Here is a 22,572-nt window from a genome sequence, read left to right on the forward strand (position 1 = left end):
TTTAATTTTGCATTTAGAATTAAAAATACAGAAACAAACGTTTGCTAAATGCAGATTTTTATTCTCTTTGCAGTCCGATCATGGAAGCATTTGGTAATGCGAAGACTGTTTACAACAACAACTCCAGTCGTTTTGGGAAATTCATCCAGCTTCACTTCTCTGAAAGTGGCAACATCCAGGGAGGCTGCGTCATTGACTGTATCCTTCTTTTTTTTTTTTTTTTTACACAAAATAGGCTTAATTATCTTGGATATTAGTATTTTCTTATGCAGCGGTAATGAAATGTACATATGTGAAGACTCAGGTTTGATTATTTCCTTGACAGTCTACTTTTCAGATTTGCTGGAAAAGGTAACCACTTCTGCTACAGCTTGCTCATGTCAAGTGTAGGTTGTCTTGTCTGTCTTGTACAATGAATCGAAATAAAATGCTAATCAAGGGTTTGCTGAATTGATTTTGCTGTAGAATCGAGTGGTACGACAAAACCCTGGAGAACGAAACTACCACATCTTCTATGCTCTGCTGTCAGGAGCTAGCAAAGAGCATAAAAGTAAGAAAAGCTCTATGAATATGTTCAAATACTGATGATGTGCTGAAACTGATCAATTCACTATTGGAATCTGTGTATTTTTGACTTCAGTTCATCAATAGTTTGATGTGTCAGGTAAGTTGGTATATTGGAGATACAGCTTTGGCATTGATCTAAAACCATATGTGGAAATCAGCTAGACTCTGATCAACACAGACAGACAGTCAATTTCCATCTCTTCTACTATCAACACTGATTTTTCACATTTCCTCTATCAGGCCTCTACTTCCTGGAGGAGCCTGCCGAATCTTACCACTACCTCAGCCAATCTGGATGTCTGAAGGACAAGAGCCTGAATGACAAAGAACTGTTTAACAGCGTTATGGTCAGTTTAATTAAACCATTTAGTCAAATTTTCCTTTCTGCCAGTGAAATTGTTCTTTGCACCTGAATGTAGACATTCATATGAAATGTAGTAAATGCAAAGTCACCCTATATGTGAAATGTGAAACTAACTTAATGTAAAGGATTGTAACGGTGGTAAAGGTGAAATTTCAATTAGCATTTATCAACTTGTCACTAAGACATTAAGGTGTTCATAAAAAGTCTTCTGCTGGCAGTTCCACAGCTCTTTTCCTGTGCTTTTCACTGTGTAGGAGGCACTGAAGGTATTAGAGTTCACAGAGGAGGAGATCAGAGACATGTTCAAGCTGCTGTCCGGAGTCTTACAGCTCGGCAACATTGAGTTCATGCTTGCAGGAGGAGCCCAGATCACCACCAAACAAGGTCAGTGAACGTCTCATACCTTGTGTGTGAGTTACAGGGTTGACACTGAGATATATACTAAACTGTGAAGTACTGTACAACACATCTTTGCCCATTCTTCCAGAGGTCACTAATGCCAGTGAGCTGCTGGGCTTGGATGCTTTCCAGTTGTCAGAAGTCCTGACTCAGCGCTCCATAATACTCAGAGGAGAAGAAATCTGCTCTCCACTTACTATAGAGCAGGTATATATACACATATGTACACATTTATTCTCCACATTTACACTGATCTCTGATTCTGATCTGATTCTAACCATCGTTCACATTTTTCTTCTTCATTGTTACAGGCTGTGGATTCCCGTGACTCTGTTGCTATGGCGTTATATTCCCAGTGCTTCTCATGGATCATCCTCAAAATCAATCAGAAAATCAAAGGGAAGGAAAATTTCAAATCTATCGGCATCCTTGACATCTTTGGTTTTGAGAACTTTGAGGTCAGAACCTTTCTTTATTTAAATCTTATTGCACCAATCATATTTTATTATTAAGCATGTTACTTTCACTCATGAGTGCAGACACACATCTTCAAGGCAGATCCCGATCTCTACATATAATGTGCGTCCGCCTGTTTCCAGGTGAATCGATTTGAGCAGTTTAATATCAACTACGCCAATGAGAAACTTCAGGAGTACTTCAACAAGCATATCTTCTCCCTGGAGCAGCTGGAGTATAACAGGTAAACTAATGAAAGAAAGACTTTCATACTATTTAATTAGTAAGTAAGTAGAAAACTGTAATCGCATATAAAATTAACTAAAAGGACACGTAACATAAATTATTATTCGGGTTTGAGTCTGGCTGGGTATCTTTGCTGCATGTCATAACGTCTCCAATGTTTTCATCTACTTCCTTACTGATGTTATCTGATAAAGGCAAATATGTGCAACTGTATAGTTAGAGTATTTACAGATTATGCAGTGATATGAAACATGTACATTACAATGTACATTAGTTTTTCATCAATAATTGTTCACTCCTAACAGGGAGGGTGTTCAGTGGGATGCCATAGACTGGATGGACAATGCAGAGTGTCTTGATCTTATAGAAAAGGTAAGAACCTCTAAAAACTAATATTGTTTCTGCTTTTGGTTTTTAATGATAGCCCAGAGATGTAGTCACATTCATCAAACATAAGAGACTTTTCTTAATGTGAGCTCGCTGGAAGTAAGTTAAAATAAAAGCTGTCCTTTGTTGGAAGGCTGCCACAGATGCTTTCTGGAAACTGATCTAATAATACAGGACCGATGTATTAGGAAGTGGTGCTAAATTCTAAACACTGATGCAATAACATGTTTTTCTCTCTTAGAAACTGGGCTTGTTGGCACTAGTGAATGAAGAGAGTCGATTCCCTAAAGGAACAGACTTCACTTTGCTGGAGAAGTTGCACAGCAGGCACTCTGTGAGTTATTTACACATTAATTCATAAGATTCATGCATAATTCACAAAATGTTGAGCTGCCGTGCTGCTGTTAAACTCCCCGTTATATTTTAGTTTTTGTGCTTTTTACCGTTTGTTCCAGACAAACCCGTACTATGTCAAACCCAGACTTGCTGATCATCAATTTGGTATCAAACATTATGCAGGGGAGGTGAGTTATGTATTAATGAACCACATACGCACCATTTGCGTGGATGCTATAAAATGTGAAGCTGGGTAAGTTTATAATGACCTTGTCTGTGTCTGTCAGGTGCTGTATGATGTTAGAGGGATCCTGGAGAAGAACCGAGACACTTTCAGGGATGATATCCTGAACATGCTGAAGGACAGCAGGTCACATATTCAGAAATATTCATAATAATTGGGATTAGAGTTTAAATCCTGGGATTTTATACCAATAATAGTGTCATTTCAGAAGATACCGTATTCCATCTTTCCAACATTTTGTCCTGACATTGATCTTTATTATGTTCTTACGGTCTTGATATCTTAAGTAGATACTCCAGCTATATCACTAATATTTAATATTTAATGTGTAATCCATGTAATTGTGTCACTCCTCAGACTGGACTTCATCTATGACTTGTTTGAGAAGGTCGGTAGTAGGAACAATGAGGAGAAGATGGGAACAGCCAGACGGAAACCTACTGTCAGCTCCCAGTTCAGGGTGAGTGACACACACTGATATTTTATAGAAAACAAAAAAGTGTGATTAAAATAACTTATGACATTCAACTCACAACATCTAGAGGATGTTAGAGAATTACTTAGAGAATTTCTTAGAGAATTACTGCCAAATATTATGTCTTGTTTTGACTAATAGTCACTTAATTGTAATGTATGAGGTGAGTGTAAAGCAGTAAGTCTTTATTTTTAATTACACAATAGAGTATTTAGTATTTTCATATCATAAATAATTAAAGCATTTAATTAATTCTACTACCTGTTTTATTGCTTAATTAACTTTTTAACTATACAGACCATTTATATACAGTTAATTTATTTTTTAAACACTTGTAGCCATTTGAAAATAAATACAATAATTCTTCTCTGTCCACGCAGGACTCGCTTCATGCACTCATGGCCACCCTGAGTGTATCCAACCCTTTCTTCATACGCTGCATTAAGCCCAACATGGAAAAGGTCAGTATGTTTCTGTCTCATACCAGTTCTCCTAAGGTCGCACCATATTCCTAAATATTTCTAATTTCACTTTTAGAAGTCAAATGTGTTTGACCCGGAGGTCGTCCTGAACCAGCTGAGGTATTCTGGGATGTTGGAGACTGTGAAGATCCGTCGTGCTGGATTCCCCGTCCGCAGAACTTTCAAAGACTTTGTCTCTCGGTAAACATAGCTTCTTATTCTTAATCCATCTCACTCTTTGAATTTGTGATGTTTGAAGAATTTGCCTGCATTTCTTCATCTGTTTAATTTGCTGCAATGTCTCTGTTGTCTCTTATTCCTTTCTTCAGGTATAAGATCATTCTAAAAGAAAAAGTATCAGCAGCTGGAGATGATAAAAAGCGGAGTACAGACCTTCTATCTAGATACGATAAGACCAAGAAAGAGTGGCAGCTGGGAAAAACCAAGGTAACATTAAGGCAGCTTTTGGCAGCACACTTTTCATATTATTATGTTATCTATTCTACACGGTAGCGTGGCCGAGCGGTCCAGGGGGCGTGGGTTCGAGTCCCACCGCTGCCAATAGTTCAAGTGGGTGAAAGGAGGGTGTTGGCCAAGCTAACATCCTCTTTGTGCTGTAGGTGTACATCGGACAGTGGAGGCATTGAGCAGCTCCTTCAGTTGCAGACTGTTACACCCTCCATGTAGGAAGGAGCGGTTCATTCCAACAGCTGTTAGACTGTACAATGCCACAGTTTAAATATACATGTACAAAACCGGTTATCATGCATCCATAGCCCACCTGACTGTATTTGATTTTATTTTATTATTACGTATAACATATTATATATGTTAAGTCGTAATAGTGTATATAGTTGTAGATTCTCGTAAAATGTTTATTACTTTTGTATTTTTGCACACCCTTTCATTCTTTTTGCACATTACTGTTGTTCTTTTTGCACTGACCTGCTGTAGCAATTGAATTTCCCCAATGTGGGATCAATAAAGAATATCTTATATATCTTATAATATCTTATCTATACATTATACCTGACCTCTTTACCTTTGTGCTGTAGGTGTTCATGAAAGAGTCTCTAGAGCATCGTTTAGAGAAAGACAGGGATGAAGTCCGACGCCAGGCTGCCATGATAATCCGAGCTCATCTACTCACTTTCTCTGCCAAGTAAGGCCTGTCCAATAAGAAGTACAAAGTTCAGTGCCCCTTATTTATTATTATTTAAGTCCTTGCATCTTCCCATTTTGTCCCCAGGAAGCATTTCAAGCACGTACGTGCCAGTGTCATCACCCTCCAGAAACACTTCCGAAAGCACATCCAACACACACGGTATGTGAAGCAACGCAAGGCAGCGCTGGTGCTGCAAAAACACAGACGAGGCCAGGTGGCACGTACTCGTGTTCGAAAACTCAAAGAGGAGAAGAAGAAGAGGGAGGAAGAACAGAGGAAGAAAGAGGAGGAGGAGAAGAAAGCTCTTGGTGAAAAGGAGCAGGAGAAAGCGAATGAAGGAGCAGAGAAAAAAACAAACTCAACAGAGGCAAGTGCTGCTTTTTAAGTTTCACAGGCACTTCTTTTAATTCACAGATTAAAACTAATGGTTTTAAAAATAAAATGTCCTCCTTTTTAGGATGAAGCTAGGCAGATGGAGGAGATTCTGCAGTTGGAGCGAGAAATAGAGCGCTTGCAGAAGAAGAGAGAAGATGGGGTGTCGCAGCTCTGCGAGTCCTCCAAACAGGAACTGCAGCTGCGCCGGGACGCTGAGCTCAAACGGATGAAGAAGGAGGCGTCCCGCAAGGCCACAGAGCTCATTGACCTCCTGAACTTTGGAGGTGTAGATCCGTCACTGGGAGCAGTTGGAGCTAAGCCTGCTGCAGAAGAGAAAACTCAGAAAGTGGCAAGCGCCACGAGAGGTGCATCCAAAGAAGAGGAGGTAGACGAGGGATTTCATGCTGAGGAGGAGTGCATCCCTCTGCCTGATTTCCCTCCTCCTGCAGAGACAGATGCTCTGGATCAGGAAATATTTGCTCAGCTCCCTCCTCCCCCACCTGCCTTTGCTGAGGGAACAGTTCCTCCTGCACCGCCTCCACCACCTCCCTTGCCCACAGATGGTGTACCTGTTGCTGGAATTCCTCCTCCTCCCCCTCTCCCCCCAGCTGGAGATGGCACCGCTGTCCCGCCACCTCCGCCACCTCCACCTCCCCCAGGAGAGGAGGAGAAGAAAGAGGGAGCCAAGGCAGAGCCGGAGAGGAAGGTGAGCATGGTGGAGAGCCTGGTGGATGGGGAAGAGCCCATCTACAGCATGCCAGCAGACACCGAGTCAGATTATGACCAGGAGGAAGAGGAGGGGTCTGTCACTGCTGGAGACGACAGCTCTGTATCCGGGAGCAACCGGGGGAGCACCGCTGTGGCGGACGAGGAGCACCCGAGGAAGTCAACCTGCACCAATGCCAGCATCGAGTCCTACAGAGGCAGCTCTGACTCTGTGAGGACACACACTCACATGCATCCTTACATGCGTGCACACAGATATGTATGAGCAGCTATACATTAAAGATTCATGCTTCTTTTAAAAAATGACTCATTGTTGTTAAAATGTGATAATCTAATGTAGTCATTTGCCTGATAATTTTTTTTTTAAATGAAAACTGAACTGATGTTGTTGCTGTTCCAGTATGCAGACAGTGACGATGAGCACGACGGAATGATGGACACCGATGAAGAAGTGACTAATGGCAGAGTGACTTTACTTAACGGAAATGGACCACCATATTTCCACGGCTACCTCTACATGAAGGGTGAGTTTATAGTATCATCCTCATCATAGTGCTTAGTACAGTACTAGTTTTATGATCTTTATTATCTCCTCTTCTCCTACAGCGGGTCTGATGATTCCCTGGAGGAGGCGTTGGTGTGTGTTGAAAGATGAAACATTCATGTGGTTCCGGTCTAAACAAGAGTCTCTCAAGTCTGGTTGGCTCTACAAGAAAGGAGGAGGCCTGTCCACGCTCTCCCGGAGGTTGTTGTAGTTGTTACTGAGTGTAGACTGCATGCTAATTATTACACATCTCTGCTGTAAGTGCAAGTACCAAGTACCAACCAATCTATATTGATATTAAATAAAGTCCCTGACTTTCCTCTTAACCATTCAACAGTTAATAATATCACAGTTTTCATGTAATGTAGCACTTATTTGCTGCATGAAATTAACAATTTATCTAAAGGCTGCATGCTTGTGTGATTATGAGAAAGACCTTATTGAAATTTTAAATAGCATAGGTTTATTATTTATGGACAAACAGGTTCATGTGTTGTTGAATTCTGTTGTATTTGGGTTCTTTGTCTAAATTGAAACTTTGAACTTTTGAGCTTTTAAGTGAAAGAAATAGAAGACAGGAAAGAAAACAAACCTAGATTCCTATTATTTATTAAAAATTTTTGATGGTATAAGTACATTTAAAAGCTTTTGAATTGCACTAGCAGAGATTTTGTGAATAGTTAACTCCACACTTAGATACATGTTAGATACATTGCATGGCAGAAGTATTTTACATAAAGAGGCTATTTCACTTTGTATTCCAGATAGAATATGTGCAGATCTAATTGTTAGAGTCAAACAACTCTTCATTGTGCATGGAATAGATTATCTTGGCCTTTATTTTCATTGTGTCTCCTTCTTCATCAGAAACTGGAAAATGCGCTGGTTTGTACTGAGGGACAGCAAACTGATGTACTATGATAACGACAGTGAGGAGAAGCTGAAGGGAACCATCGACATCCGAGCAGCCAAGTAATGTTTCTAACAAACTCTGGTGCCAAAAACACCAAAACAATCCCTTAAATAAGTTTTTTTCTAGACAACAGCTGTATTTCTCAGACATGTGCCCTGTTTTTGCTTATACAGGGAGATAGTTGATAATCACGAAAAGGAAAATGCTCTGAACATTGTGACAGATGAGAGGACGTATCAGGTGTTTGCTGAGTCACCCGAGGACGCAAGGTGTGAAGGAGACTTGTGATGATGAAATATAACAATTAATTAACAACATTAATAGAAATGTCCGAGTAGATTCATACAGTGGTGGTAACAATATTTCTTGTCTGTCTCTGCAGTGGGTGGTTCAATGTCCTCAGTAAAGTACGAGTGTGCACTCCTGAACAGCTGCTGGAGATGTCCCACGAACAGGCCAACCCAAAGAATGCTGTGGTCAGTCTCTAAAAACATGACACCAAGAATGTTTTATGGGCTAAAATGATTCCTTTTCAATAATTTTTAATAAAAGTTTCTCTATCACATACAATAAGTATGCACAATATAGAAAAGAGATCAAAATATTATGAATCACTTGCTCTTTAAATTTTCTAACATTTAGAAGTAATACTGGACCCTTAATTCATGCTTTTAATCATTCTTCATTCCTGCTTTCGTTCCTCTTTCAGGGAACTCTTGATGTTGGTCTGATTGACTCTGTGTGTGCATCAGACAACCCTGATCGGTAAGTGGGATCAATCATTTTCATGTATGAAACTGTTTTATGAAATTCATTAAATTTGCCTGCAGTGCACTTTTGGAGTCAACAGCAACAATCTCATAATGCTAAAAGTGTCAAAAATAGTTTCTCTTTATTTATTAACATATGTTCTCCAAAAAAAATTATGGTCTCAACAAACTTTAATTCAATGCAGCTGGCATTTCAAAATAAAACTTTTACCACTTTACAATGACGTACACTAAATCCAGAGTAGCCACTAATGAGAAGTGAAGTTAGCAGTGAACAACCTAACAATTAATAAAGCACTAACAGTCTAAAAACCACTATAACAACATAATGATGAGATAATGTATTATTAAATCTGCATTATCTATAATATTGAATCACTTTGGCCACTTTATAAGTGACTTAATGCTGATTTACTCAATTACTTTGAGTGACACAAAACTTCTTACATAGTCTTAAAACTAGTTACATAATATGTAATATGTGTGTTTCTTGTTACAGGGGAAAGAACAATATATATATATTATACAACCCAGAGAAGCATCTAAAGTCTAAAGTTTTTTAACTTTAATTTTCTCACTTAATCCTTTCCAGGCCCAACTCCTTTGTCATCATCACGGCCAACCGTGTGATCCACTGCAATAGTGACACACCAGAGGAGATGCATCACTGGATCAGTCTGCTGCAGAAACCCAAAGGAGATGCCAGGATCGACGGCCAGGAGTTCCTTGTCAGAGGTGAGAATGGATGTTTTAGGGGTATTTATAAAACATCAACTGTACTACTAAGACTAAGACAGAGGTTATCAGTAGATAAAATTGTGAAGTTAACAGCAGAGATAGTCAGATGACCTCATGCAGCACATAGCAAAGTGTGCAAAATGTTTATATTACAACATTTGAGTCATTCATTCACATACATGTGTGAACCTCGATATCTGAACTGAAAACGTGTTAAAAAAAACTCTTTTCCTGCTGTAAAAAAACATTACATTTTCAATCCTTCTATCCTCCCTGTCTTCTTGTCTTATCATCTTTCAGGCTGGCTCCAAAAGGAGATGAAGACGAACGCTAAGAGCACCTCCCTGAAGCTGAAGAAACGCTGGTTTGTTTTGACCCACAACTCCCTGGATTACTACAAGAGCTCAGAGCGAAACTCCTCCAAGATGGGAACCCTGGTCCTCAACTCCCTCTGCTCTGTCATTCAGCCGGATGAGCGGGTGCACAGGGAGACAGGTGAGGCGAGATTAATGGGGTGAAGAGGCAGAAAAGGGGAGGCTATTAAATGAGGATTATACATAGGAGGTTAAGGACTACATGTACAGTTATGTAATATTTGTCTCCATTAAACTTAAATATTTGCACAGTGTTAGCATTTTTTTTTACAATTTTTAAGCGGTATATATTAATTGAGTCTTGTCTCCAGGCTACTGGAACATAATAGTGTATGGGAGGAAACATTCATACCGCCTTTATACCAAGATGCTGAATGAGGCCATGAGGTGGACGGCTGCCATACAGGGAGTCATAGACAGCAAGACACCCATAGAAACTCCAACTTTGCAGCTCATCAGAGACATCAAGGTAAAACACACACTGAGTGAGCATTTAAAAAGATCACATGAACAATGTCTACTGAATTTAAATTTGGCCTCTATGTGTCCTCTCAGGAGAACAGTGTAAACCCAGATATTGTGGAGCAGATGTACAGGAGGAACCCCATCCTCAGATACACTCAGCATCCTCTGCACTCACCGCTGCTGCCGCTCCCGTATGGAGAGGTCACCAGCCGTACGTACAAATGGGAAATCCCGACAGCTCATCCTTCTTGTTTAACCGCGACTTTGTTCACGTTTAAACGTTTCCATGCACACCACAGTTTTTACTGTAGTTGTTTATGTGCTTATAAATGGTGCTGAAACTTATGTTGTTTGCATTTAATGGCATTTTTATTTTACTCTCACAGTGGTGTCATCTCAACATCTCTCCACCTTTTCTTCTTTTGCTCTTCCTGCCTGCAGTACAAAGGCAGCAGGGCTATGCCAGTTTACAGGATGAGGCTGTGAGAGTTTTCAACTCGCTGCAGGAGATGGAGACTCTGGCAGACACGGTGCCCATCATTCAGGGTATCCTGCAGACCTGTCAGGATCTGCGCCCTCTCAGGGACGAGGTACTTGTCAGGAAAGATCTAGATTACTAGAAGCTCTAATCCAAACCTTGGTTTACAGACCATTGCAAGGATAATTAAATAGAAGCAATCCCTGCAGTACTGAGTAATGCATTCATTTAATTTATATGGAAACAAATTGTTCCAGCCCATTGATCAACGTAAGACTGCAAGATGCAGTCCATGCATTTTGTCTATGATGTTGGGAGCAGTTTAAATTTTTATTTTACATTTATGCATTATCAACATATCTCACTCTTGATATTCTGTTTTTCAGGTATACTGTCAGGTAATCAAGCAGACCAATCATGTGCCTCAGCCAAACAGCCCAGCCAATCGGGCACACTGGCACCTGCTCACCTGCATGAGCTGCACCTTCCTACCCAGCCGAGCCATCCTCAGATACCTCCGCTTCCATCTGAAGAGGTGCGTGTCTTCATTATGGATGGAGCATTGATGATTAAAAACAACATTCACAAATGATGGTGTAATAAATGTGTGTTTGTGGCTCAGGGTGCGTGAGCGTTATCCCGGCACAGAGATTGAACGTTACGCCTCTTTCATCGGGGAATCCCTGAAGAAGACCAAGACTCGTGAGTTTGTTCCCTCTCAGGAGGAGATCGCCGCCCTGCTAGTCAGACAGGAGATGAGCACCACTGTTTACTGCCATGGAGGAGGCTCCTGCAAGATCTCCATCAATTCACACACCACAGCTGGAGAGGTTAACATCAAAAACACATCCGCACATCCTCTGATATAATCTGGTTCATTTTAAAAGAGCAAACACATGGATGCCGAAAGAGCTGTGTTAGCATAGAGTGTCCCAGAGCATCCTTTCTGTACTTTTTATTGAAACCAATTGCATTACAAGAAAGTAGTTAAAGTAGTTTATGTTCTAATTTTGTGGCTTCAGGTTGTGGAGAAATTGATCAGAGGACTGGCCATGGAGGAAAGCAAGAACCTGTTCTCTCTCTTCGAGCACAATGCCTTCACAGACCGCGCTTTGGAGAGCAGAGTGATCGTGGCAGATGTTCTCGCCAAGTTTGAAAGGTATCTTATCATCTGTAACACTCCGAAGTTATGTATTGGGAGGATTTATGTAAATGTTGATTTAAAGGGGAAACTAAACAGTTGCTGCTGTGTTTTGGTTCATGTTTCTGTGTCTGGGAATTCTGCCTGAGTTTGCTGTGTGTTTACCAGATTGGCAGGCAGTGAAGAAGAGGAGGAGGAAGGGGAATGGAAACTTTATTTCAAGCTCTACTGCTTTTTGGACGTGGAGAGCATGCCTAAAGAGGGAGTGGAGTTTGCTTTCATGTTTGAACAGGTGAGATTGTATATATTTAGAGAAGGTCAAATTACAAATTAGCTGAGTTTGTGACATTTTACTTCTTACTACTTATGATGATTGATTTGTTCATTGTACATTGTTCACGCCGTCTTTCTTTCTCTGTCAGGCTCACGAGTCTCTCATAAGTGGTCACTTTCCAGCCTCAGAGGAGACTTTGCAGCACCTGGCTGCTTTGCGTCTCCAGTATCTCCATGGCGATGGGGCAGGTCGTGCTGGGTGGAGTCTGGGAAGTGTTTATCCAATGGGACGTCTCCGCAATCGTATCCTCCATTCCACCAAGCCAGGTGTGGGTGCGGCAGGTGGAGCAGCAGGAGGTGGAGGGGGAGGTGCGGGAGATGGAAAAGGCATGGTGGGAGGACCAGGAGGCATTGGCACCGCGATAGAAAAACGAAAGACCCCCAGCTTCCTGGATGGTACCCTGAGGAGAAGCTTCAAGACTGGTTCACTGAAGAAACAGAAGGTCGGTTAAAAAATTGTCCTGGTAATTCACACTATACATTGAACCTTACTGTTGTGCCAACATGAGCAAGTTTTATACTAATTTATTTTAATGTGGCATGGAAGCAGCAAAGGATCGGATGGCTACAGAGACCATATGTTGTAACACAAGATGCAGTAAGACAATTGATCAAGTGGTTTGATCCTAAAGGTTTGGAGCTTAGGTGAATAATGCCTTTGTTACTAAGAACAGCTCTGAAATACAATCTAATAGATCATCTACACAAGGCATTTTGTCACAGGTGTTAAAGCTGATAGTTCTGATAGCTGCTGTTTCAGATCATTTCCATGTGGTGGCACTGTGTCACATGTCCGACGTGACAGGATATTTCCTTTGTAACATTGATTTGCATGGATCTGTGCATTCCACTGCTGCTGCAAGCTCTCATGCTTTACATGAACGATTTACCTGCAAGCTGAATTGATGTCTGTCTGTTTGAAGGAGCATTTACCAGGCTGACTGATCTGTGTTGTTGCAGGTGGAGGAGGAGCAGATGCTGGAGATGTGGGTGAAGGAGGAGACATCTGCCACACGGACCAGTGTGCTGGAGAAGTGGGCTCGGCTGCAGGGAATGCCCCAGCACCAAGCCATGCTTAAATATATGAGTATTATCAAAGAGTGGCCTGGATATGGGTCTACTTTGTTTGATGTGGAGGTGAGAGAATAAGAAGGGAAATAAACAGTGCAATAAACCCTAATATTTGTTGAAAACATGACAACTATTTTCCTTACCCTATATTGTCTTCTCTCTGCAGTGTAAAGAGGGTGGTTTCCCTCACGATCTGTGGCTGGGCGTGAGTGCTGACAATGTGTCTGTGTATAAGCGAGGTGAACCCAAACCTCTGGAGACCTTTAAGTATGAACACATCACCTTCTTTGGAGCTTCACAGCCCTGCACTTACAAGATCATCGTGGACGAGAGGGAGATGTTCTTCGAAACTCCACTTGTAAGAGTGAAAGTGTTTCCCTATTTGTTGTTGGAGAATACAACATTTCCATCCATGAATCAAATAATGCAGACATGGAGAAACACAATGCACACTGACCAATATGTTTTTCTCTTTAGGTTGGAGAGATCACCAAGATCATGAGGGCTTACATTAACATGATGGTGAAGAAACGTTGCAGCATCATGTCCGTGACCAGCGTTACCAGTTCCTGGGTCAGGTGATCGCCACCAACCTGCCAAATCTCTGTTCATCAAAAAAACAGATGCCATGACACCCCACATTGGTTGGTTGGTTATGATGGAGGCAATCACACCAACCAGCTAATCCACATGGCTGAATCAATAGTGGCGAATTAACATTAAAAACAAAATGTGAAAAAGCGAACGAAGAAATCCAACGCACACTTCACTGGGACAGACAATAGAGCATCCATATAAAAAGGAGCATGACAAAGAAAAAATATATTTTGGGACAGTCCTTTCAAATACATAACTGCAACATGTAGTCCTGCATGTAGATGTTCAAGCACACTCCAAATTTCTCTCTGCTTTCCACTCCGGACAAACGAAACAAAACTCGGTAACAACAAGCACAACTCAACCGCTCAGTCCCAGCCTGTCCCAGGTGACTCCCTTTTTTGGCCCCTAGTGCACTGCCAGACAGAAGAAAGCCACACTTTCTCAGTTAACTGTATTTATTTCTCACTTCTCCTCCAAGTTCACTCTCTCTCTTTCTCTTCACATGTCTTCACTCCTGTTGCATCTTTGTTTGCTCTTGATGTTAAGTTATAATGCTACTTTTTTTTAAATTCTTGCTTGCTATCTCTTTGTTGTTCGCTCTCAGCTTTTCATCTGTAACATCTGTTACATCCATCTGTGACTGAGAAAAATGACTCAATGATTATTCTTCTTCAGGGCTTCTTAAGGGAAAATGAGCTCCCAGCCCAATATAGTGTTCACCTGCTCACTCATCAGTGCCACCGTGTGGCCACAAGAAGAAAACACAGCCAAAGAAAGGCGGCGTTAAATATTTATGATCAATATATGGATATTCTTGGGAAAACCTTGGAGCCTCTCTCGTCATGTTTAGCTTGACGTGGATAGTCTGTGCATGGTTAACAGCCTCGCTTCTCTCTACAAGGAGAACTATGTCAGCCAGAATAAGATGAGTACATTTCCCTATCTATGTCTACATATAACAGCATAAATCTACTGTATATTCACATACATGTACATACAAACTGAACCAGCTTGTATCTTTTTGTACTGTATATCACACGTTATGAAAATTATTATTGAATTTTCAGTAGCCACTGCACTGTACAGAATATAGATGCCATACTAAATGCAATGTGACACCTCTTGTGTAAACTACATGGAAGTGAATGGTGTGGATAATGACCACTGTATGTCTAAATATGATGCCAATACTGTACATCATTCACTGGCTGTGCCATTAATGTGACTCACAGTGAAGTAAGAAATTAGTAAAACCACAGGCCATAATGAGACTGGTCATGTTTTCACAGTGTTTGATGAATATATCATTGTATCTGTTGGACGCGAGAGCCATAAAATACTGTATTCCCTTGTCTGCTTATGCTATTCTCACTTTTCTTTACCGAGGACAGCAGTGACTTAAACAATAATGCATATAAAATTCATTTTGTCTTTCTTTTTCCAGCCTGTTTATGAACATGTGACTTTTATACGGTTACTACTGTTATTAATGTAAACCCCCTGCTATCTTAACCATCCTGAAGTGCTGTGTCAGGAATGCTGCTGTGTGTGAGTGTATTGATGGTGTTATCTAAACATTTGGAAAAGAAAAGGGGAAATGAGAAAAGGGGTAATTTTACTGAGTGGAAATAAGATGTATTAATGTGACAACCGTTCGCAAAGAATGGTGTTGTAATTGTGACAATGGGAAAAGCATGGGATTTCAAGGGGAGGGTTAGGGGTTAATTATTTATTATTGTACTGTATGTATTGCAATGTGTGTAAGGAAAGAAAATGTAGTAAAAAATATACTGTTTTTTTTAAGTATCAGTGTAAGAGGAGCAGATAAGACACTGTGAGGATATGGGCTTTGAAATGGTTTAACTGTGCACTGGGAATGCTGAACGTTTTCACTGCTTTGTGTGTATGTGTTTATGAATTGAAAGTGAAGTTTTCTGTCAACATCCACTGACAATGTGACACTGCAGGTACACGGCAGCATCCCTCATGTGTAACACCACTAAAGGACAAAATCACAAAATGTTTCCTCACCTCAAATACAGATGGGGCGATGCTTATACACGCTATACATATAATATCACAACATGGTCAAATTAAATGTCCAACGTGGTGTAGTTAAAGTATCTATACAGTTCCAGTTTACTGCTTTCTGTGCCAGATATTTAAGTGAAGTTCAACATCTTCAGGTGAAACAGTCTGGTATTCAAATATCTATGTCCACGTTTTTTACATTGTAATCTAGCTTCCTTATTGTTGCTTAAATACCCTACAACCCCTACAAAAACGTCCTACAAAATGACCTTGGTGTTTTTATGGTAGCTATGGCCCTGGCTGCACACATACAGTCCACTGGGATCCTGTTTACAGAGTTAGAATAAGCAGAACTTACCCACGGGTTCCTAAACTTTTGGTTATTTTGGTTTTGGCTAATATACGAATAATATGGAGAAAGTAAAGTTTATTATTAAGCCATAATTAACGAGGAACCTTGAGCTGTATGTTCTGCTTATTCTACGTCTGGTTCTGTCTGTCACTGATATTACACTGAGAAGGAAGAAGTTGCCCTATAGCTGCTGAAATGTGATCAGTGTGTTTTATTCTCTTAAGAGAATAATAAGTTGAAGTTAAAATTTGAAGATCGCAAATCTGACTTCAAGGGCAACTTCATCACAAAGGGTCCTGTTATCAGCCGCCGGCGGCCAGAGTGGGGCCCATTCAGATCTTATGTTCCGCTTATTATCATCCTTACATAGTAAAATATTGTGCTTGAAAAAGAAAAAGAGAAAGAGAGAGATATGTGTGTTGTTCTTTTTTATTTGTAACTGGCTTTACAAAATTATGCTTTAATAAATTATTGGAAATTGTCCTCAAATTGATGTTTGTGAGTTAGTTCACTCGAGTATTTCTGTTTGGTTCTACTATATACTTCATTTAGATTTAACAGTAAAATATTGCTTGCTTTACCCCACTATGTTTATTTGATATCTATACTTTATACTTATTAACATACATATACATATTAACAATCTAACATTGGCATTTATACTGTGGCCATATCATGGAGTGGAAAAAACTGTAAAATAACAATGTCACACTGTAAAAACTCACTTACTAGTACTAAAGTAGTAAATAAGTCAGTAGTAGTACTAAAGTACTCAGTATGAAATGGAAAATTACAATGATTCTCATCTTGTGCAACAATATAAACGTTTTTGGAACTTTTTCATTCTTATTATTACATTGTGACCTCAGGCAAATACTAGCATCCAAATCCAAGCATTGCACAACTTCAGCCTAAAGCTACAGTTTAACCAGCCAACAAAACCTGATAATATTAAATAAATGCATCAACTGGAGTAAAAAGTACAGTATTTCTGAATGGTATAGGTGTAGCATTAATCACATGAAATACTCAACTTATAAGTATCTAAACACTGTTAACTTAGTAAACTGTGAACAACAGACAGGAGAATTTATCCTGCAGTTGTTGTACTTTTTTTACTTCACTGATTCCAGTAATCCAGGGCTAGTGGAAGTATCTTTAAATTGTTTTGGTGTTTCACTACTTGTGCTTCCACCTGCGAGAAATATGCATACAGTCAAGCACCTACACGCCTTCTTCTCCTTTTGTTATTGGTGCGTAATGAGCGTGCGTCAGGATTTGGCGTCTGGTTCCTTCTCGGCAGGTTTCAGTCGGTGAGAGCTGCTGAAGCATTTCCTCCTCTTGGGCGTACAGGTCTCTCCCAGAGCTGAAATCTGAGAAGAAAAACCCACCTGGAATTATTAATTGTCTCCACATGATGCTGGATTTACGGATTTTAGTCCCTGTTGTTCTGCTGATTTTCGGTTTGTCGACGGTTTTCGCGCAGTCTGCCGCATCTCAGGAAGGTAGGAATGAGAATCCCTGACTGTGGTGACTGAGGAGCAGCCAGATATGTTTTGTACCTTTAATTTATCTCTTTTGTTAGATTAAAAAGTAAAAAGGAAAGTACATGTCATTTCGTTAAGTTCTGACTGTGTTATTTTAGTTATCTCGTGTTTAATTTCTTATAATAAAACGTAGGTAACTACACATAAAAGCAAGATAAATAAGAATTGAATTGATACCACTGTGTCTTTGTTAGTGTCACATCTTTGTGTATTGTTGTACTTCCCAGCAGGAACAATGGCTCTCTTTTCAGTCGTCTCTCAACCCCCCCTCAAGAGCTTAAAACCTGTAGAAGTGGCTACAAACAAACCGGCCACACAAGAATGAGAGTGTGTTTACGCCTCAGTTTTAGAGATACATGGCTACACTAACACTAACACAAGTCCAGATGTTGTCCTGTGTAGTCTGTTGATAATAATACACCTGTTAAAGTGTGTGTGTTTACTGTTCTCTCTCTGTCTCCATGGAAAATGTCCCAGGAGGATTAGTAGTTACAAAAAAACCCCAGTGAGCCCAAACCTACAGGCCTGAATTAATGTGCTGCTCGTGGTGTTTTCTGCTAATCTGGCTTTTATTAAACGTACTTGTACTTTTTCTTGTAATGGGAAATGTGTGGACACATCACATGAACTCATACTTCCCTTTGTGGTTTGTTGTGTGGGTGAAAACTAAACTGACAAACTGATGTTTCATTTATTTTTTCTCACAGCGTGTGAAGCAAGGAATGGGACGAGCTGCGAGCAGTGTCTTCAAAATGTGACGGTAAGTCTGGAAAGGCAGGAAAGCATTTTCTTTTTCAGTTTAAGTACATGCATGATGGAAAAATCCTATGGAGGAACCATAGCTGGTGGCTCCTCCTCCACCTCCACACCTGTTAGACTAGTTTGAAGAGCAGCTTATCTTTCGTTCATTCTCACCCTCTTCCTTCATTTTATGTTGTTTTTTCTGCTTACATATATTTTACACTGTATCCAACATTTCCCCTGAGTAATAATAATAATGAGATTACTCATCTGTTTTGTTTTTTTCCCCCAGTGCTTATGGTGTATCACGACCAAGGCATGTATCACATATCCAGTCAAGACTATTCTTCCACCAAACTCGCTCTGCCCACTGAATGATGCCCGCTGGGGGCTCTGCTGGAGTAAGAGATTATACACGAATCTGCACATACAGTCACACTGTTGTCTACATGCAATACTTGATTAATAAGAACTAAACAAAAGCTATTCAAGTCTATAGTGTTTCCCAAACCTGAGCAGATGTTTCTGATGTTCTGTTTGGCCAATCTAACAGTCCAAATCCCAAAGATAAGAATGATATAAATACAAATAATGCATTTTAAAATTTGATTTCTTTCTTTTTAGAATGTGCACACAGCAGGCTGCATAACACTCTGATGAAGGCAGGATAGATGAGAAATAATAAAATAAAACATTGGAGAGATGTGCAACATGTTTTAAATTAGGTGAAGGGTTAAATAAATGATCAGATATATATTTTTATTTATGGAATTACACAGAGTAAATTGTATGTACATATGAGTTTTGAGATTATACTTCAATTCACATTTGTCTTTTTATCATATTTACACATCAACAAAAATGTAATTTTTCTGTGTTTTAATTATTTTTAAAAATCATCTGTCACTGTTGAGTATAGTGAAACTTTCTGTTTATTGTTCTTTGTGATCTGTGGACCCCTGTATAACAGTGTGTTTCTCTGCAGTGAACTTCAAGACGTTGATAATCACCTTGGCAGTGATTGGTGCAGTCCTTATCATCGCCTTTTTTGTCTGCTTGTTCTGCTGCTGCAAGTGTGAGAACTGCGGGTAAGTGTTCAGCGAGCTGTGGTCAATCTTATCTGGCCAAACAGGAACACAATAATGAAACTCTATCATCCACATGATCTAGAAGGGTTAAGCTGCAGGACTTGTGTTAATCTGAGTCTCAGGATTTGAATGTCAACCTAAAAACGCAGCTCCAAATTTCTCTTTTTGCATTTTACATGACCATCCCAGCATGCACAGAATATTGGTGCTTTTAGTGCTTTGTGAAGTAAACAGGAAGAAATTCCTAGGAACAAATACAATCAACAAATCAACAGATGTCGTCCACAGTCCAAGTTTTGGTTTGTAAAATAGGGCTGATAGTAGCTCCAGGATCCTTTTTAGTTATAGGTGGAGTTTGTGGTGAGATCTCATAATATACAGTACATTTCTTTCAGCTCTGGTGACTTTAACATGACTGTGACACATATACTGTGTATTTTCCTGACTAATCACATCCACGTTTTGATTTTATACGATTGTCTCAGATCCAGAAATATTGAGGCCAGGATGCAGAGACAGAGCAATAAGATGAAAACCAAGCAAGAAGAAAGGTGAGAAGTAGTGTTCTGTAAATGCTGTTTCAAGCATGACCTGGTTTGGGCTCCTAGAGTTTTCCTGTGTTTGTCTCCACAAATAACCTCAAAAGCACAAGGTGGATTAATTATTTGCAGTGTGTCTTAATCTGAAGCAGCATGGTTACAGACCTCTGACTCACTGCACATATCTCAATAATAATGTGAGCTAAAACTACAAGCAATGACCTGCTGTGTAATTTCTGCTGTACTTTTACATTTTCTTTTTTACAGCCCCACAATATAAAGTTATTTAAATTAAAATTTATTTATAGAGTCTTACACAACTATGGGTAATTTTTACCTTTTTTAATCAGCAGTCAATATCTATGTTGTGTCTGCTAATTTACAGTCTACATTACACTTGACACACCAGCTGCTCCTGCTGCATTGTTGGCTCTGATTCATTTTTGTTTCCTCATAAAAAGAATGCACACGTCATACTCTTATCAGCCCAAACTGGTTTGTGGCAACATGACATTGTGTTTGAAAGCCTGAAAAATATCATTAGAGACTGTGTAGCTCATGAAGAATATTTTTTTTCTTTACAGGAGAGCAGAGATGAAACAGAGGCATGATGAAATCAGAAAGAAATATGGTGAGCTTTCATACTTGCTAACATGCTTCCTCTCCAAATATGAAATCATATAGAACTTATATGCTTTCTGTTCCTTTAAAAGAAAAACTAAATGTGGACATTTTAATCAGAAAATGAATAAAATACTGCAGGATTACTATTATTAAAGGGATTGTTTGGGGAATATAGGCATTTCGTAAGAGTAGGCTGTTAGATTTTGTTACCTTGTAATGGCTAGGATAGCTGTTACTCTGTTGTCTTTGTGCTAAGCTAATTATTGCCTGCCTGTAGCTTCATATTTAACTGGAAGCCATTGGAGAGATACTAGTTTTCTCATCTATCTCTCAGTATGAAAACAACTGTTCATATCTCCCCTATTTATTATTCCTTAATTCCTGAATTTACTGATTGTTTCTCTAGGTCTAAGTGGTCAAAATCCATACTCCAGATTTGCATGAGAGCATCCATGAACTGGGATTTGACCCTAGGCTTCTCCTGTTTTTCTTCGACCGCACACCACAGACATAAACATAGACTGCCTTGAAGTTGTGAGAGTAGACATGACTTGAGCTTTAATGTAAACCATAACTAAACTATAACTTCAGAAAAGTGACTGTAGTTTTATACTTGCAGCCTCTGACTTAATCCAGCCTGCGAACAGGGATGTTTTGTTAACTGTAATTATTCAGGAGGCTGTTTCCAAAGACTAGAATAAACACTTTCAGCAGCAGTGTTCCTCTATCATGTTATCCACTACTCATAATAGTTTGAGTTAAATTGTACAGATTGGAAAGAATGTAGTTTGATTGATGAACAGTTTTTTCCCTTAAGATAATCTGTAGTCAATTGTTTTGTCTTCCTTTGCTGCTGCTGAGTTAGATATATACGTAGAAACTATTTTTGTACATTTTGTGATTTTTGACATTTCTTGTTTTAAAATGACTCATTCTCATTATGAATCGAACATGATGGAGGCTGTTTTTAATGTCTATTTTTCACTTATGTTCTGGGTTTAGGCTCAAAAAGTATATTTATACTGTGCTGTGAATTCAAAATTACATCTAAGTCCTTGCACTCTCAATTTGTTAAGCAAACAACTTAAGTTGAATGTGTTGATCCTAACATTGGATTGAAAGTGAAACCAATTCTTTTATTTCCTGTGAAACACATAGGACTAATTTAAAAAATCGCATTTATGACTAATTCTGCCAATCACAGCTGACTTTTGTGTATTGTCTGCATTGTACTGTTATTAAAATCACAGCTTTTTCCTGATATTTTGTGTTTGAATCATCAAGGTCAAATATCATTCATTAAAATATTAAACAGTGTCTACAATAATTTTCTCTTAAAATTTAAAATTACTTTTTGATTTATTTTTTTGACCACTATTTTGTTTGTTACTTAGAGCACTTGACTATTAATGAAGGATCATGTATAACTCTGATTTGTTGGTATTATTTTTAATGTATATGTAGGAAACTTTATAGATTAATTCTAGCCAGGCTTATACAATCAAAACAGGTTTAAGCCTAGTTCCTCATCCAACTATTATTTGCTACTGGGTGCAGCTATTAAAACACTAGTTGTTTGATTTAAACTTCTTCTTGCCAACCTAAAGGCTTCATGTTGTTAGAAATATTATGCAAGGTTGTTTGGTTGGAAGCACAAGTGTAAACAGGCTATACTTTTAGGTGCACTGATCAAAGCATATTAACAGAGATAAAATCCTTTCATCTTGGTATTAATATTGCAATGATTTTTATTGCAGAAAAATTATTCAAACCAAATCTTTGAATTAAAACATATCTACTACATTTGCTCAACAAGGAGTCGTAATTGTATTTCATTCATTGACATTTTATAGGCTATTTTATTAACTTATAACGTTTTTCACCTATTACTTTCTGATGTTGATGTTATATATTAAAAAATATGAGTTGAAACCAAATTTCAATTACTGCACTGCTATAAACAACATACCTGTCCTAAAAGGTCAGTGTTTTTTCTACAGATTCACAGATTGTGCATAATAT

At 39.2% G+C, this 22,572-nt stretch overlaps 2 protein-coding genes across 2 annotated transcripts in view; both read left to right on the forward strand.

The window, feature by feature from the left end:
* myo10l1 (myosin X, like 1) overlaps positions 1–15,311 on the forward strand; it is a 43,160-nt gene extending 27,849 nt beyond the window's left edge. Inside the window, 37 exon segments of the mRNA XM_026340170.1 lie at positions 74–198; positions 338–351; positions 466–550; positions 808–914; positions 1,186–1,315; positions 1,419–1,537; positions 1,642–1,788; positions 1,930–2,030; positions 2,338–2,404; positions 2,661–2,753; positions 2,875–2,943; positions 3,043–3,125; positions 3,357–3,459; positions 3,855–3,935; positions 4,012–4,136; positions 4,265–4,382; positions 4,991–5,097; positions 5,185–6,412; positions 6,602–6,725; positions 6,808–6,946; positions 7,613–7,717; positions 7,832–7,927; positions 8,041–8,134; positions 8,368–8,423; positions 9,021–9,163; positions 9,467–9,661; positions 9,852–10,009; positions 10,096–10,216; positions 10,447–10,595; positions 10,870–11,018; positions 11,106–11,313; positions 11,506–11,642; positions 11,793–11,916; positions 12,047–12,400; positions 12,918–13,094; positions 13,195–13,386; positions 13,506–15,311. Of these exon segments, the coding sequence (XP_026195955.1) occupies positions 74–198; positions 338–351; positions 466–550; positions 808–914; positions 1,186–1,315; positions 1,419–1,537; positions 1,642–1,788; positions 1,930–2,030; positions 2,338–2,404; positions 2,661–2,753; positions 2,875–2,943; positions 3,043–3,125; positions 3,357–3,459; positions 3,855–3,935; positions 4,012–4,136; positions 4,265–4,382; positions 4,991–5,097; positions 5,185–6,412; positions 6,602–6,725; positions 6,808–6,946; positions 7,613–7,717; positions 7,832–7,927; positions 8,041–8,134; positions 8,368–8,423; positions 9,021–9,163; positions 9,467–9,661; positions 9,852–10,009; positions 10,096–10,216; positions 10,447–10,595; positions 10,870–11,018; positions 11,106–11,313; positions 11,506–11,642; positions 11,793–11,916; positions 12,047–12,400; positions 12,918–13,094; positions 13,195–13,386; positions 13,506–13,610 (5,728 nt within the window). The 3' untranslated portion in view covers positions 13,611–15,311.
* Positions 15,312–17,294: 1,983 nt separating this feature from the next.
* Positions 17,295–21,811, forward strand: pttg1ipa (PTTG1 interacting protein a). Its single transcript, XM_026340437.1, has 7 exons — positions 17,295–17,516; positions 18,266–18,318; positions 18,592–18,700; positions 19,285–19,387; positions 19,873–19,938; positions 20,511–20,557; positions 20,957–21,811. The coding sequence occupies exons 1-7, from the start codon at positions 17,426–17,428 to the stop codon at positions 20,992–20,994; spliced, it is 507 nt and encodes a 168-aa protein (XP_026196222.1). The 5' UTR covers positions 17,295–17,425; the 3' UTR covers positions 20,995–21,811.
* The last annotated feature ends 761 nt before the right edge of the window (positions 21,812–22,572 follow it).

The sequence above is a fragment of the Anabas testudineus genome, chromosome 22 (genome assembly GCF_900324465.2).
Source record: "Anabas testudineus chromosome 22, fAnaTes1.2, whole genome shotgun sequence".
NCBI classification, from domain to species: Eukaryota; Metazoa; Chordata; class Actinopteri; order Anabantiformes; family Anabantidae; genus Anabas; species Anabas testudineus.

What these genes read in the sequence shown, in the direction of transcription:
- pttg1ipa (XM_026340437.1), top strand. Translation starts at nt 17,426, where the DNA reads ATGATGCTGGATTTACGGATTTTAGTCCCTGTTGTTCTGCTGATTTTC. An exon ending in AGTGTCTTCAAAATGTGACG is followed by an intron (nt 18,319 to 18,591) that starts GTAAGTCTGGAA and finishes TTTTTCCCCCAG; the next exon opens with TGCTTATGGTGTATCACGAC. An exon ending in TGCAAGTGTGAGAACTGCGG is followed by an intron (nt 19,388 to 19,872) that starts GTAAGTGTTCAG and finishes CGATTGTCTCAG; the next exon opens with ATCCAGAAATATTGAGGCCA.